Genomic DNA, 17,500 nt, shown 5'->3' with positions numbered 1-17,500 from the left:
CTACGGGGGACAATGTATCTATTAAAAGTTTAAAATTTCCTCACGAACGGCAGAGGCAAGGTGCAAGCTTTTACAATGTTGCAGTTCCCCATAAGCTAAAAAATATAAAAAAAAAGCCTCATATGGATTCATCTTAGCTAGGACCAAGGACTGCTGATGACTTATCGGGAGATAATGACTTGTGGACCCCTCCATAGCTATTTCTCAAGGGTCGTGAGGTTTTGTTCACTAATGAAAACTATCATAAGCTAGGCACTCATGTCTGGGCTCACAAATCCTTGGATATCCAATGTTTCCACCAGGAATGATTATGATATGAAGGAAATGTAAGTAGTATTTAGGAGAACCAAATGTATGTACTTTTTTTTAGCTAAGACTAAAGCAAAATTATATTTAGTAGTGTATCAAAGGGGAGCAAGTGTGTGAATTTCTGGTTTGGCTGTGATATTCTATTGGTAGCTACTGTAAATGGTACTGCTAAATTTTCCAATTAACAATGTAGTCTTTTATCATACTGAAGAAGCAAAGGTAACCTCACAACTAAAAGCCTTGCTGAAAAGCATTTTGTTTACTCACAGTGCTTCCAGATTTTCGACTACCTCGCCATGATGCAGTTCTTCTCATAGTAGAAGATTTTGATTGGGCTTGTGTTTGTTTAGAGTTTGAGTAACTGTTGTATGCGAGAGATTCTGAGCTTCTTGACCTAGCCAGAGTTATCGAGGAAGGGCCGTCTAGGGATGAGATGGCCTTGAGGATAGAACTGGAAACTTCTTCAAGGCCATCATCATCTCTTTCCACCAGACTGGACCGTCTCTCCGAGTCTGGTCTGCCTGTAATAAAGAAATAGAATTAATATATGTTTTCATAGTTTAAGCATTTTTCCCGAATTAATATGTGTTTTCATAGTTTAAGCATTTTTCCCACAAATGTGGTGCCTCCCAAGGAAGGACAAGGCAATGATGTGGGGTTTAAACTCAGCTTTGGGATCCAAACAAACAAATAGAAGGGAAGTCCCCACTAATAATGAATCCTTTCATAATCTTATCATTATCCTGGCAAAGAAAACAAAATTGTGGAATCTGGCAAATGGGAGGCAAAAATATGAATTATTAACTACCGTAATTAAAATTACTTCACGGTCACGGCTATGATCATACTTCAGCTGTTGAAGCATCATGATCCCATTAAAACGCCTCCATGCACCCAAAAAAGGCTCATCTGCTGTATGTCATTCCCCCAACCCCTAAACGAATAGTGCCCGTCTCCCCTAACTTTCACCACCATATGTCCTCATGGTTGTCGAAGGTCCTTTCTTGCCAGTAGGGCTACCTCCTTCAGAGATATTAGGGTAAAAAATCTTCAGCCTCTGGCGTTTTGTTTTTTTTAAGAATTCAGTATCTACACATAAGCATTCAGCATTCATACTTTATCTCCATAAAGAATAGTTGATTGAACAATCACCTTACGCATTTCAACTGTGCCCTCTATAGTGACTCCAAGATTCTACCCAATCTCTTGGGCACATCCTGTTGCCTTCCTAACTTCACCCAGTCTGTGACCTCCATTTTCGTTCTACCATCGGCAGTTTTATTTACTCACACATGTCCGTCGTTCACTCTCCACACAAAATGGTGTAAAAATGACGTAATTGTTCATATTTACTTAATCCATATGGGGTTGATAGTTATAGTCTTTGCGGCGCCAGTTTTATGTAAATTATTGAATCTCACTATTTACCTGTTCCATTGTCCCTTCTGCGCATGTCAATTGTATCAAGTTCATCCAGTCCATCTCTGAAACTATTGAAAGAAAAGGTATTAGATAAACTTCGTCCTTTTACAGAATGAAGTTAAGAAAATAAAGTTAGATTGATGCACTTCGCTCGTCCTTTAATCAAATTTTTAAACAGAAAGAAGTTAACTTGATTATTATTATTTTATTGGTATTTCTTGTTGTCATATTTATGACGTCGTTTTAGGGCAAACTAACAGAAATCGAAAGATTGAACCTCTTGAAATCTGCTTTATTTCTAGTTATGCCAGGCCTACGGCGGTCCCTATAATTAACCCTGGTTTAGAAATAACTGCAACAATAATAACATAAATAATAAAAACTTCTGATGTGCTCTTCTTTTGTATACAAATCCATTAATACAAAATATACTATATTGAAAGGCTTTTCGCCGCAGATTGAAATTAGCTTTGCTATTTTGTAATTCTTCCATGTTACATCTCGATTATTTCATTTTCTTCGTCTTTGCCATTGCCATGACCATGAAATGATGCAATTTTATTCTCTACCCATGTCTTCCTTGCATTCCTTTTTGTCAAGAGTTTGCGCTCTCGGAACGCAGTGATGTAAAGCTAGATTATTTATAATGCATGTACATATTGTTTGTTTAAGCATATAATTTCAACATATAACTAGAGCATTAGGCATAATACTAGTTTGTTTTTTAGAGATATTTAGCAGCATTGAACGGTATATGTGTAAGATATAGCTATATAGCTTTCAAGAACATTCAGATTTTGTACATAAAGCAGTGAAATGTTAATAGAAATTTATATTTTCGAGGAGAACGTATATGTCAGTTTTTGTCTGCTAGATTAATCTGCAGTGGATATGTGCTGACCAGTCTAAGTGGATCCTGGTAATGGCGAAAATGTATGAATAACAATTATTTGTTTCTTTTTTTCATTGCTAATTCGAAGCTAATCCATATAGCTTTCATTCATTGGGATTTTTTTAATATTAACTTTTAACTAATCAGCTGTTCCGGAAAAAATAGGAATTTTGATTGTAAAGAGTAATGAATGTTTGTTTTGTGTAAGTAACAAACAGTTGTATTTTGGAGTGTATTGCATTACGGGTTTGACTATGTAACAAACAATTAGGTTTTTTTTGTTATTACATTATGGGTTTGACTAAGTAAAAATCAATTAGATTTTTTGGCGAGTTTTGCATTACAGATTTGACTAAGTAACAAACAATTGTATTTTGAGATCTTGCATTACGGATTTATATAACAAACAATTGGATTTTTTTCTGCATTGCATAACGGGTTTGACTGAATAACAAATAATTGGATTTTTTTAGCATTGCATGACGGGTTTGACTAACAAATTGTGTTTTTTTTTTTTTGGGGGGGGGGGGGTAATTGCATTACGAGTTTGAGTAACAAACAACTGGATTTTTTGGGGTGCATTACATTACGGGTTTGACTAAATAACAAGGAATTGGATTTTATTTTTCCATTGCATCACGAGTTTAAAAAGGTGACAAACAATTATAAATTTTGGGGATATTTCATGACGGGTGTTGTAATTCAAGAGGTATTAGTTTGTTGAGTGTAGTTGGAAAAGTGTATGGTAGAGTACTGATTAAGGATAAAACAGAGAATGCAATCTGGGAAGTACAGGGGGGTTTTAGAAGAGGTAGGGGTTGTATGAATCAGATTTTTACAGTTAGGCAGATATGCGAGAAATATTTAGCAAAAGGTAAGGAGGTGTATGTTGCGTTTATGGATCTGGAGAAAGCATATGATAGAGTTGATAGGGAAGCAATGTGGAATGTGATGAGGTTATATGGAGTTGGTGGAAGGTTGTTGCAAGCAGTGAAAAGTTTCTACAAAGGTAGTAAAGCATGTGTTAGAATAGGAAATGAAGTGAGCGATTGGTTTCCGGTGAGAGTGGGGCTGAGACAGGGATGTGTGATGTCGCCGTGGTTGTTTAACTTGTATGTTGATGGAGTGGTGAGAGAGGTGAATGCTCGAGTGCTTGGACGAGGATTAAAACTGGTAGACGAGAATGATCATGAATGGGAGGTAAATCAGTTGTTGTTTGCGGATGATACGGTACTGGTAGCAGACACAGAAGAGAAGCTTGACCGACTAGTGACAGAATTTGGAAGAGTGTGTGAGAGAAGGAAGTTGAGAGTTAATGTGGGTAAGAGTAAGGTTATGAGATGTATGAGAAGGGAAGGTGGTGCAAGGTTGAATGTCATGTTGAATGGAGAGTTACTTGAGGAGGTGGATCAGTTTAAGTACTTGGGGTCTGTTGTTGCAGCAAATGGTGGAGTGGAAGCAGATGTACGTCAGAGAGTGAATGAAGGTTGCAAAGTGTTGGGGGCAGTTAAGGGAGTAGTAAAAAATAGAGGGTTGGGCATGAATGTAAAGAGAGTTCTATATGAGAAAGTGATTGTACCAACTGTGATGTATGGATCGGAGTTGTGGGGAATGAAAGTGATGGAGAGACAGAAATTGAATGTGTTTGAGATGAAGTGTCTGAGGAGTATGGCTGGTGTATCTCGGGTAGATAGGGTCAGGAACGAGGTGGTGAGGGTGAGAACGGGTGTAAGAAATGAGTTAGCGGCTAGAGTGGATATGAATGTGTTGAGGTGGTTTGGCCATGTTGAGAGAATGGAAAATGGCTGTCTGCTAAAGAAGGTGATGAATGCAAGAGTTGATGGGAGAAGTACAAGAGGAAGGCCAAGGTTTGGGTGGATGGATGGTGTGAAGAAAGCTCTGGGTGATAGGAGGATAGATGTGAGAGAGGCAAGAGAGCGTGCTAGAAATAGGAATGAATGGCGAGCGATTGTGACGCAGTTCCGGTAGGCCCTGCTGCTTCCTCCGGTGCCTTAGATGACCGCGGAGGTAGCAGCAGTAGGGGACTCAGCAGTATGAAGCTTCATCTGTGGTGGAAATGTGGGAGGTTGGGCTGTGGCACCCTAGCAGTACCAGCTGAACTCGGCTGAGTCCCTGGTTAGGCTGGAGGAACATAGAGAGTAGAGGTCCCCTTTTTTTTGTTTTGTTCTTGTTGATGTCGGCTACCCCCCAAAATTGGGGGAAGTGCCTTTGGTATATGTATGTATGTATGTATAAGTACCAAACAATTGGAGTTATATTTTGTAATTGCATTACGGGCTTGAAAAGTACCAAGAGTTGCTGATTAGAGTGTCAATTCAAGAAATTTTCATGGCAAATAAAATGATAAGAAAATTATTTTCTTTGATAAAGGAAGAAAAACTTTAAGAAAATTTCGGTAATAAGGGAAGTATGACACGAAGGTTATTATCGTCTTTTGGCTTCTAACAATTTATAATTCAAGTAGCTTTTTACTTTTCCCTGTATTTAGTGTTTTGAGAAATATCTTGAAAGGGGTATATTTCAAGCGTTAGATTCTAATATAATTTATCAAAGGAAATTAATATTTATAATGAAACATACCTTTCTCCACTCAGTCGGCAAGGTGGAATGGTTTCAACCTGTTAGGAAAAAACAAATTATTATTATTATTATTATTATTATTATTATTATTACTACTACTATAGAAGGAAATACTTATGTATTTAGAAAGGCTTTGATATACAATCCATAATAATTCCATTGATAACTGAATGAAATATATAACGAAGTTCATTAGTAAATTTAATAGATAGCCAATGTATTTGTAAAACTAAACATATAAACTATTTATCATTAGATCTTTAAGATATATTTCTTTAGTTCCCATTCTCTTAGCATCCGAATTATCAAGTCTATTTTATAAATGTAAAACCAAATATCACCAAGAATTATAATATAAGGTACAAGGTTTCTCTCTTTTTTTTTTTTTTATCCATTTTTATAATGTTAAATACTGTGATAAACTAAGTACCTTTCTTGAGGGCTTTGAAGCTCTTCTTTTTATTTGAAAGCCATTTTAATTACTTTTATTTTTTTTTCTTTTATATTTTATTGCTTATTAGTCTGTACGCTTAACATCATAATAAGAATAATCTCGAATTATACTGAGTAATGATTTTAGTTATTAAGAAGTATAAATTTTGTTTTATTGACCTTCAGTCAAAAAAGAACAGAAATGTATCTGAATTTAAAAATATTTTTTAAAAAAACTTTCACCATCTGTACAGCAGAATATATTCTCCGAAGCTAATCCATATAGCTTTCATTCATTGGGATTTTATTTAATATTAACTTTTAACTAATCAGCTGTTCCGGAAAAATTAGGAATTTTGATTGTAAAGAGTAATGAATGTTTGTTTTGGTAAGGTATGGTGCAATAAGATACAATTTAATGTAAAGGGGAATTCGTATTAGGATATATTTTTTAATTGTAGAATGAGTACTCAGGGGGTTAAAGCCGGTGTTAAGTGGATTTCAACAAAACATTTATGCAAATTTACAAAATATATTCATATGAATGAAACTGTTCTATCAACAAGTAAATATAAAACAAGATAACGTAGTAAAATTAATTATTTTGAAAAATAAAAGTATACATGGTTTCTATTAAATGATATAAACATAATGCTTGTGCCATCTTAAATGATATAAACATTATAGTAGTATCACCATAAATAATAGAAATATTTATACATGTATGTTCATAAAAACTTACCATTCCATCTTCGCCTATCTCCTCTCCCATGATGTCCTCCTCACTAATGGTAGCAATGTTCACAGCCCTCCTCAACATCTTGGCCAGCTATGCAGGGGAGCTGGGTTTTTCCAGTCCCCTTTTCTTTCGGGTGAGATCCTAGAGGTGATAAGTAGCTTATAAAGCTACACTCCTTATTTCAGGGTACAACTTCGTCTTAGAAAATTTCGTATTTCAGATAACGTACTTGAGAAACCTTTTGGTTACAGAAAACTTATTTTAGAAAACTTCTTGTTTTGGAAAACTTAGTTCAGAAAACCTTCTTGCTTCAGAAATCTTATTTGAGAAGCTTTATGGTTTCAGAAAGCTTATTTCAGACTCCTTGTTTTAGAATACTTCTTATTCCAAAAAGCTTCTTATTTAAGATATCTTATTTCTGATAATTTCTCACTTCAGAGAACTTTTTTTTAATGGACAATGTATTGAGAAAATCTGTTTCAGAAAGCTTATTTAAGACTAATTCTAATTTCAGAAAGCTTCTTGACACAAAACTATTACAGAAAAGTTCTCATTTAAAACAACTTATTCAAAATAAAAATAAAAAGTCATATTAGATATATTCTTTTCAGAGTCGTATTTCAGACAAAAAAAAAAAAAAACTTTCTTCTAATTGATTTTGTATCAGTTGTCACTTAACCATCATAATTGATTGCATGTGTTTCAATTTGTTTTCTACCGTTTTCACTGTGGTTTTCCTTGTAGTAATTTAATTCATTTTGCGGAAACTTTTTTTTTTTTTTTTTTCAAATATCAAACCTGAAAAAAATTAGCGTTATTTTGTTTGCTTTTGTAAATGGGTGAATGTTTGATTGCAGCAGATATGAAATCGTGATAATTTTATAAAATTTCTCCTGATGACGCAGTGAACGAATTGATTCCAATGATTATTATTAATGATACTGGATAAGCTACAACCATAGTTGGAAAAGTAGGGTGATGGCCCAACGAATGAATTGATTCATATTATTATTATTAGTGTTACTGGATAAGCTACAACCATAGTTGGAAAAGTAGGGTGGTGACGCAATGAATGAATTGATTCCAATTATTATTATTAATGTTACTGGATAAACTACAACCATAGTTGGAAAAGTAGGGTGATGACCTAATGAATGAATTGATTCCAATTGTTATTATTAATGTTACTGGATAAGCTACAACCATAGTTGGAAAATAGGGTGATGACGCAATGAACGAAATGATTCCAATTATTATTATTAATGTTTCTGGCTAAGCTACAATCATAGTTGGAAAAGTAGGATGCTATAAGGCCAAGGGTTCCAACAGGGGAAAATAGCTTAGTGAGAAAAGGAAATAAGGAAATATCAACATATATGAGAACTAATAAACAATTAAGATGGAATATTTTAAGAACAGTAACAACATTTAAGCAGATCTTTCATATATGAGCTATAAAAAGTCTTATGTCAGCCCGATCAAAATAAAAAACATTTGCTGCAAGTTTGAACTTTTAAAGTCCAACCGATTCAACTACCTGATTAGGGAGATCATTCCTCAGCTTTGTCACAGTTGGAATAAAACTTCTAGACTGCTGTGTACTTTAAAGGTCTCATTATGGAGAAGGCATGACTATTAGAATTAACTGCATAAGTAGTATTACGAACATGATGGTAATGTCCAGGAAAATCTGAATATAAAGGATGGTCAGAATAAATGAAAAATCTTATGCAACATGTATAACGAACTAATTGAACAACGACACTAAGTATTACTATCTAGATCAGTAATAAGAAATTTAATAGACCGTAAGTTCCTGTCCAACAAAGGTGAGAATCAGCAGCTGAAAAACGGACAGGACAACAAAACTCGAAATAGGGTTAAATGAAATGATTGAAACACTTCAGAATAGATTGATCACCGACAATCTAATATGACTTAATCAATTAGCCTTTTTTTTTCTTTTTAATTAAAGAAGACACAGACCTAATGTGTTTCTCAAAAGTAAATTTGCTGTCGAGAATCACACCTGAAATTTTAAAGAGTCCTACTGAGTTGTTAAGGAAACATTACCAAAACTGAGATCCGGATGATGAGGAGCCACTATTCTCAACTTACTTACCATAATACCTTGAGTGTTGTAAGTATTCAATTTTATGTCCCATAATTGCTCTATGCACTAATTTTAGCTAGATCTCGATTAAGGGATTCAACATCTCAGTCTACATGCAGGGGATGTAATTGATGCAAAGAGAGTAGCATCATTCAAATATTAGTTATGCTATTTAAGTTACCCTAGTAATGGTCATCTCTATAAAAGTTATGGTACTCATCTTGGACCTGTAAAAATTCAAATTATGCTGCGGGACGAGAAAACTGGAATAGTAAGCTTTTCATAAATGGGGAAAGTAAGGTATCCATAATCAATCATTTACTTATTCGTAATACCTGCTTCCTAGACTGGATTTACTTTTCGAACCTGGTGTGGATTATTTTCACCTTCAATTTAATTAATTAGAACCTAAGATTTACTATGAACATGTGTTTGTTCGGAAAACTCTCTCTCCTCTCTCTCTCTCTCTCTCTCTCTCTCTCTCTCTCTCTCTCTCTCTCTCTCTCTCTCTCTCTCTCTCTCTCTCTCTCTCTCTCTCTCTCTTTTCCAGTTCGGAAATGAGCTATTAAATGTCACGCAAGCATTGATTTCTTCTTTTCTGAAATAGACCTTATCAATCTCTCGTCAAGCCAGATATAGATTTTTATTGTTCGTGTATTGGTAGTAATATTTTTTAAATGAATGAAGTCTTTTATATGTTTTAAAAGGTATGCAGAGGTGAGCACTGCGATTTAATTGCCTATAAAGTAGCATTACTAATTTAAAACAAAAATTATTTTGAAATTTAATGCAAAAGATTAAATTTTGATAAATGTCTGATTCATAATGCTTAGTAGTCGCAATATCTGTAATCTACAAGTATGAAATTAAGATGATTGCAATATATATATATATATATATATATATATATATATATATATATATATATATATATATATATATATATATATATATATATATACATACATACATACATATATATATATATATATATATATATATATATATATATATATATATATATATATATATATGCATATATGTATATCATCTCCACCTACGTATATTGACGCAAAGTCGTCTCTTATCTTGAGCTTTCAGTACTTTTCCATTCACCATCTACTTCACGCTTTATAGTCCTCAGCAATGTAGGCCTGGGTCATCCAACTCTTCTAGTGCCTAGTGGAGCCATGCTAAACGTTTGGTGAACTAATCTCTCCTTGGGAGTGCGAAGAGCATGCCCAAATCATCTCCATCTACCCCTCATCATGATCTCATCCACATATGGTACTCGAGTAATGGCACTAGAGTATTCTCTGTCATAGTATCATTACTAATCCTGTCTTGCCATTTAACTACAAATATCCTTCTGATGGCTATGTTCTCAAATCCACTAAATCTGTTGGAGATTATTCTATTGTCACATGTAAATTTTGAAATACATAAATGTGTATATATGCATATGTAATACAGTATACAGTACAAATATGTGTAAAATCCACACATGCGAGTATATACATAATATATATACATTTATATATGTACTTATGTACACATGTATATATACACATTGCATATATATATATATATATATATATATATATATATATATATATCCTCTCTGATAACTTAACTTGGTGAAAGTTTTTGGATATCGCCATGATCAACAAAGCTTTACTAGTCAAGGACACCCATACTAGGTTGGTTTGCTGTGAGTGATCAGACAAAAATCTCCTCCCCATCACCAACCGCTTTGGCCAGCGTGGTGATGAAAACTGGTCAAAACCCAGATTATGAGTAGAAATATGTCTGAGGCTTTTGTTCTACTATGGACTAGAAACGGTTCCATTTATTGTTGTTGTGTGTGTATGTATGTACTTGTTTGTGTGTGTGTGTATATATATATATATATATATATATATATATATATATATATATATATATATATATATATATATATATATATATATATATATTTCAAATAAGCCATATATATTAATACATTAAAGTCTGGATTCTGTATATATATATATATATATATATATATATATATATATATATATATATATATATATATATATATATATATACTTACATACATACATACATCTATATTATTCTTAAATAAGCTGGAAATATCCTTTAATATCTAATTATCTCTGCCATGGGATCTCTACCCCATAAGAAACTTCCTTTAATGATAAATATTTCTGCCCGACCAAGGACTCGAACTTATGACTGATAGAAATAAGGATGAACATGAGAATGTTTTGACCACTCGAGTTGCAATAATTTCCACATTTTTGTCCGTTTATTTGGTATTATGATATATTTTTTAATTATAAAGAGATTTTACAGACGTCCTATATACACACATACATACACACATACACATAGATGAGTGTACATCTGTGTGTATGTTGAGTCCAGATATATCTTATTTTGTCTCATATCCTTCCGTACTACAGTATATATAAAATTTAGTTATGATCGATCAACAGATTGCGAAACTATCCGATTTTTGTTGATATATTACATTCCCTTTTTTCAACTTATTGGAGTAAACAAATAATTCAGAATGTTTCTTAAAATGTTTTTTTTTTTTTTTCCTGGGAAAACCACTGATTCCTGAAATGATTATGTACCGAATAATTTATTCCTAAGGAACATAGTACCAGCTATTGGTTTCCCTTGGTCCTAACATCATCATGTCATCATCGTCGCATCCCACGCCTATTGACGCAAAGGGCCTCGGTTAGATTTCACTAGTCGCCTCTTATCTTCAGCTTTTAAAACAATACTTCTCCATTCATCATCTGCTATTGAACGCTTCATAGTCCTCATCTATGTAGGCCTGGGTCTTCTAACTCTTCTAGTCCCTTGTGGAGTCCAGTTGAAAGTTTTGGTGAACTAATATCTGTTTGGGAGTGCGAAGAGCATGTCCAAACCATCTCCATCTACCCATCACTATGGTAGTGAGACCCTAATATGATGAAGATTATTATTATCAAAAGAAGGAGATTGAGCAACCCAATAAGTCAAGCTCGACTCTTACAGAGCTGGGCCGCTCATGAGCAACATTTAAACCTACATATCTTGAACCAGCCGTCGACAATCTTGTGTTTATACAGATGTCTACGGGATTATCAAGGTATTTTCATTTCGTGTCGTATTCCCCCATTAAAAGAATATTTTATATTTGAATCCGTTGAGTCACGTAGATCGAGACATTACGGTATAAAGGCCGCAAAGAAAATTAAAATTTTTATTTCTTGTACGCATTTCTCTTAAGGAATTTTTTATTTACTTGTTCATTCTCATCCCCCTAGTTTTAAAATGCCTATTGGATTTTTCTATATTTCAGCAACAGTGATAACTAATCTCTCTCTCTCTCTCTCTCTCTCTCTCTCTCTCTCTCTCTCTCTCTCTCTCTCTCTCACATATGAGTGTAAATAATGACTGCTCAAATTACAGTGAGAAATAAATATTTTCTTAGGAACATTTGAGTATATCAGAATAATTTTTCACAGTACCAAAAACAGATGTGATTTACACAACAGAAAACAAAACTACCATTGGACTATACTCAGCCTGTCAGTTACACGCCCTTTCTAGTTTGTAAATCAAATTCGTAGTAGGAAAGAAAGTAGCTAGATCGGAAGGCGAGAATCTCCTTATGATGGTGCATTACAAGGCGATGTCAACCTAGCCCCTTCCACTAACGACACTTTTCTTATAACCACTTTCATAGACACATTTACAAGTTTTAGTAACCACTTTCATATTCATATTTACAAGTCAATGATAGAATGAAGTAATACTGATATGTCTCTTAATAGTCAAGGCTAGATAGTACTACTATTATTGCTATATGAGATTTCAGTATTCTTCAAGTAACATTAAATCATTTGTGATAGTCAAAACTCAAAAATAGTTCAAATGGCGCCGTTTCTTACGCTTCAAGATTCTCTGTTTTCTGTGAAAAAAAAATAATTACCTTGACTTTTCACATACTTCACAACTTTGTGAATTTCAATCGAGCCTCGTTTTCGAGCAGCAAACACACAGAAAGGACAAACAAAACTGACAGTAAACCACAAGCGACAGATATCCTTTCCATCCGGTCTATAAGTAGGTGCCAAGTGTCAATATAAGAAAAAAAAAAACTCATTATTACTCTTTGCGAAACATTCTACTCATTTTTCCCTATTTCTGACTTAATTTGAATCCTTAAAAGAGAATTAAACTTCTTATTCAGTTAGAAACATTTTACTTAGAAGACAAAGACTGGCGTTTGTAAATATGGCACAGTGCCAACGCAAAATGTTTCGTATCAGTTGGCATTTCCGCTCAAGTGACTTTGTTGTTCTTGACAAGTTCTCTTTCTTCTCTGTTATTTGAAGTAATTTTATAGGGGAAAATAATAACAGAATGGTAATCGGTGGAAGAACATTTTTTTAGGAGTAGAAATTACTGACTTCTGATAAACAATATCGTATAATTTCTCAATATCATTAATTTTGTATTTTTATAATTATGGTTATTTGTATTTTCATTATTATTATTATTTTTATTATTATTATTATTATTATTATTATTATGCACCGTGTCGGTGGAAGAACATTTTTTTCGGACTAAAAATTACTGACTTCTGATAAACAATATCGTATAATTTCTTAATATCATTAATTTTGTATTTTTATAATTATGGTTAATTGTATTTCATTATTATTATTATTATTATTATTATTATTATTATTATTATTATTATTATGCACCGTGAAACCGAAGCCATTTCGCGAAATAACAGAAACCACATTACAAGCAGATTGAATTATTGTTGCCATCGGCACTAAATAGATAAAAAAATGGATATCACAGTTTCCGCTAACACCAGCAAGGCTTTCGTTGGAGAAGTAAATATTGTTTGAAGAACAGACGTATTTAATGGTTTATCAAGATGTAGGCTACGATTTCACACAAATGTCTTTATACCCATCACAAATGGGTACTGATCATACTACTGGAATATATACGTAAGGATTCACCTAATGCCCCCTTAAAAATCGAAGATGAGATTTTCTGTATGAATTAATGAAAGCTTTTAGGATTTTATTTCTCAATACGATTCGAAAATGTCCCAAATAATCATGGAAATTGTTAATAGAACTGTTACTAAAGATGGTTATTCAGATGGAATTAGGTGATAGCACTTTGCTTAAGAAATGTAAAAGTCGTCGTAGAAATACATTGGGTTTTTCATCGAAAATTTTATGCATTTTGATTCACAATGACAATTTTTCAGACTCCCCTCCTTGCAGCAAATGTTTTTATTTTGAACAAGCTGCCATAAGTCTTTTTAGTTCATATTTGACATATCTGTTTTTGATGTTGTTACCGTTTTTTAAATATTTTATTGTTAATTTTTCATCATATCTTTTATCATTTCCTTATTTCCTTTCCTCACTGGGCTATTTCTCCCTGTTGGAGCCCTTGGGCTTATAGCATCTTGCTTTTCCAACTAAGGTTGCAGCTTGGCTAGTAATAATAATAATAATATGAGAGCGAAAGTGCACCAGACTTCACCCAGTATACATTCAAGAGATGAGTAATTTTGAGTCGCATATTTCACACAAAGGAAAGTAAGAAGGAAATTATCCACTATCTCTACTCCCATAGGGTCTTTGCAATGGGATTCATTTCATCCCGTGAAAGTGCATGAAAAATTGACTTGATATAATGGAGCTTGCGTGATCTCATCCCGCGCCAGATAGCGAAGAGGAGAACGTCTCACCACTAACGAGAGGCCAAGACACTCTAGTGGCCACTAAACTACCCCCTAAAATGAGTTTTTATATTCACTTTCCACGATGGGGTAAATAAATGGTCAATTGAAAGGGGGTCTCTCTTCTCTGTTTTCCATTTTCTCGACGTACCTGTTGCTCGTCTTAACAACGCAACAGGTAATGAAGACGACTTCTTATCTGCCATCTATGTTTGTCAAGAAGGGAATGTCCGCTTTTATTACAGAGTTATCTTTATGCTTACTCTTCTAAATACACCCAGATGACAGAAAGATAGAGACGTTACGCTGTCCAGATTTCCTTATATTATATGATGTTCTTTGTGCATGTTCTCTCCTTGTTAATGGTCTTTCAACCCATTGTTACTGTCGTTACTGTCCAGTTTTATGACGCCATCAGCGAGGGTTAGATTGTCGGTTTGTAGAAAATTTCATAACCATATTTCTTTTATATCTCTTGGGAGCCTTGCGTGGAATGATGCTAGAGTGCTTAATCCATTACTTTTTCAAATGCCGATTTAAGGATTTAAAACCATCCGGGAATAATCTCTTAAAAATGAAATCCTTAAGAGTTTTGGTGATATCCATACTAAGGATATCCGAATTTCAGCGAAACACTGAAAGAAAACTGATTCGGCAAGGGTTTGTAAAGAGATTTGATTTTTATTACCACTAAAATATTTTTTTGTAGGAAAATAGTAGTATTGGGATTTTGGTCATAAGCGGAATCCATTTAGGGGCTACCAAAGCATCAAAATCACACGATTTAGTTCCGTTTTTAAGGTTTTCAACATCATGACTCAAGTGTAAAGATTTTAATCTTGTTGGTAATTGCAAAAGGCTTGTGGCTTCATGGGAAATACGAAAGGTTTGTGACCACATTGATATTTAAAAAAGTACTTAACTTTACAAATAGTCTACTCCTTTTTTCATTATAGGGAATTTTATATTTATTTTAGTAAAATAATGATAACGCTACGTGTACGGAGGTTTTTGTGGTATTTTATAATGTTTTAAGATCATATTTACTCATAATGAGGAAAGTGTAATGAAAATGATAGCTAGAGTCCTTAAGTCAAAATTATTTATTGTTTTCGGATGTAATGAATATCGTGAAATGCTTATGACTGTGAGTATATGAATGATATCTGATGTTCTTGATTTTTGTCCCATTATTTTTTCATATACAGTATCCACATGATATATGATTTGACCTAGAAAACAAGCTTCTTGTATATGTAGATGATGTTACTCTCTTTGCTACAATTCCATCTCCTGAATCTAGATCTGGGGTTACTGAATTCCTTAATAGAGATCTAGCTAATTTAAGATTAGTGCATGGTGTAAACTATGGTGCATGAAGTTGAATCGTAACAATGATCAAAGTATCATTGCAAATAGGTCGGGGACATTGGCTCCTCAACATTCAGACATCTGCATTGATAATGTTTCCTTACCTTTATGATTCTTGATAGTACATTTACTTTTGAGAAATACATTCGGTCTGTTTGGTCTTCAATTGCACAAAAAAAATGGCTTATTGAGAAAGTTTTTCAAGATTTTCGGTAAACAATCTATTCTGAAGAAATGAGTTAATTCCTTTTATTCTACCTTGTTTAAAGTATTGTACACCCGTCTGGTCCTCAGCTGCTATCTCTCATCTTAATTTGTTGCACAAAAACGTGGAGTCTTAAATTTCTTATTCCCGATCTAGATATTAATCTGTGGCACCATCGTTCAATTAGTTCTTCATGAATGTTGCATAAAATTTTTCATAATTCTGACCATCCTTTGTATGCAGATCTTCCTAGGCTTTACCATCCTGTGCATAATACTAAGTATGTAGTTAATTCTAATAGTCTTGCCTTCTTTATCAAGGTTCAACACTACAAATTTTTCTAGAAGTTTTATTCCAGCTCTGAGCAGATTGTGTAATGATCTTAAGCCAACATTTGAATCATTGGTGCTTCATGAGTTCAAACTTGCAGCAAATGTTTTTATATTGGACTGACTGACATAAATCTCTCTTCACAGTTCATATATGAAAATCTGTATTGACATTGTTACTGATCTAGAGATATTTTATATTTATTCATTCCTTCTCATATATTTCCTAACATCCTTTCCTCATTGTGCTATTTTACACTATTTGAAACCTTGAGCTTACTGCATCCTGCTTTTCCAACTAGGGTTGTAGCTTAGCTAGTAGAAGTAATAATAATAATGGCAATAAAGCTGATAAGTTCAGAAATCTGTGAAGTTTGGGTCTGTTAAGTTAAAGCCTGTTACGTTAATATTTGTTACATTCATGTCTGCTAGGTAAGGTAAGTTAATCGTAGTCCATTTGTTGAAGTTACCTAAGCTGGAGCCTGTTACAGTCATATCTGTTGAGTTAAGCCTGTTACATTTACGTCTGTTAAGTTGAGCCTGTTTCTTTGAGGGCTTAAATTGAGCATAGGCTACGCTTAATACTTTGATGTCTGTTAAGTGGCACATTGAGTCTGTTCAATTGAGCCAATTACCTTTAGCACTGTTGAGTTGAACCTGTTACACCGGAGGTCCTTGAGTTAAGGTTGTTACAAAAAGATCTGCTGAGCTTATTACATTAATGTCTGTTACCAGTCACATAGAGGTTTATTAAGTAAATCCTGTTAATTTTAGGTCTGTTAAATAGAGTTATGCCGAGATCTATCAAGCTAAGCCTGTTATGTTAAGGTCTTTTGAGATTAGCCTGCAATTTGTTTAAATTGAACCTTTTACAGCGTGTCTGTTAAATTGAACCTGTTATGTTAATCTCAGTTAACATGAGCTTATTATGTTTAGATCTGTTAGGGTAAGCCTTTAGCGGTTGGGTCTATTGAATTGAGCCTTTAACTTTGTCTGTCAAGTTTGAGCCTAATATATTTAGATATCATAAAGTGCCTATTATGTTACAGTCAGTTTTTTAAGTTTGTTGAATTAAACAGTGTTTGTTAAGCCCCGTCCATTTGAACCTGTTATATTGGGGTTTGTTGACTTGAGCCTGTAAAATTGAGGTCTGCTAAGATTAGGGATGTTACATTGTGGTATGTTAAATTGAGTTTGTTATATTGAGGATTGTGCTGAGACTGTTACGTTAAGATGTTTTGAACAGAGGCTGTGACGTTGAGATGTGTTAAGTTAAGCCTGTTACATTGGGTCTGTCAAATT

The 17,500-nt window shown here is 33.7% G+C and overlaps 1 protein-coding gene and 1 long non-coding RNA gene across 6 annotated transcripts in view; one reads left to right on the top strand and one right to left on the bottom strand.

Annotated features, from left to right (window-relative positions):
* The window catches only part of LOC137625863 (uncharacterized), a 30,726-nt gene extending 18,133 nt beyond the window's left edge, over positions 1-12,593 (bottom strand). The window contains exons 1-5 of one of the 5 annotated variants that reach the window (XM_068356787.1): positions 12,506-12,593; positions 6,399-6,536; positions 5,225-5,262; positions 1,738-1,799; positions 577-830 (exon numbers count right to left, since the gene is read on the bottom strand). In XM_068356787.1, coding sequence (XP_068212888.1) covers positions 577-830; positions 1,738-1,799; positions 5,225-5,262; positions 6,399-6,476 — 432 coding nt within the window. In that variant the 5' untranslated portion in view covers positions 6,477-6,536; positions 12,506-12,593. Of the gene's footprint in view, positions 1-576; positions 831-1,737; positions 1,800-5,224; positions 5,263-6,398; positions 7,011-12,505 lie in introns of those variants that run through there. The other 4 variants (XM_068356784.1, XM_068356785.1, XM_068356786.1 and 1 more) reach the window with 4 other exon arrangements.
* LOC137626076 (uncharacterized) overlaps positions 1-17,500 on the top strand; it is a 563,951-nt gene that overhangs the window by 467,223 nt on the left and 79,228 nt on the right. The gene's annotated exons all lie outside the window — the stretch shown is intronic.

The sequence above is a fragment of the Palaemon carinicauda genome, chromosome 33 (assembly GCF_036898095.1).
Source record: "Palaemon carinicauda isolate YSFRI2023 chromosome 33, ASM3689809v2, whole genome shotgun sequence".
Classification (NCBI taxonomy): domain Eukaryota; kingdom Metazoa; phylum Arthropoda; class Malacostraca; order Decapoda; family Palaemonidae; genus Palaemon; species Palaemon carinicauda.
The sequence above is the reverse complement of the archived record's forward strand: the minus strand, read 5'-3'. Positions and strand labels throughout refer to the sequence as shown.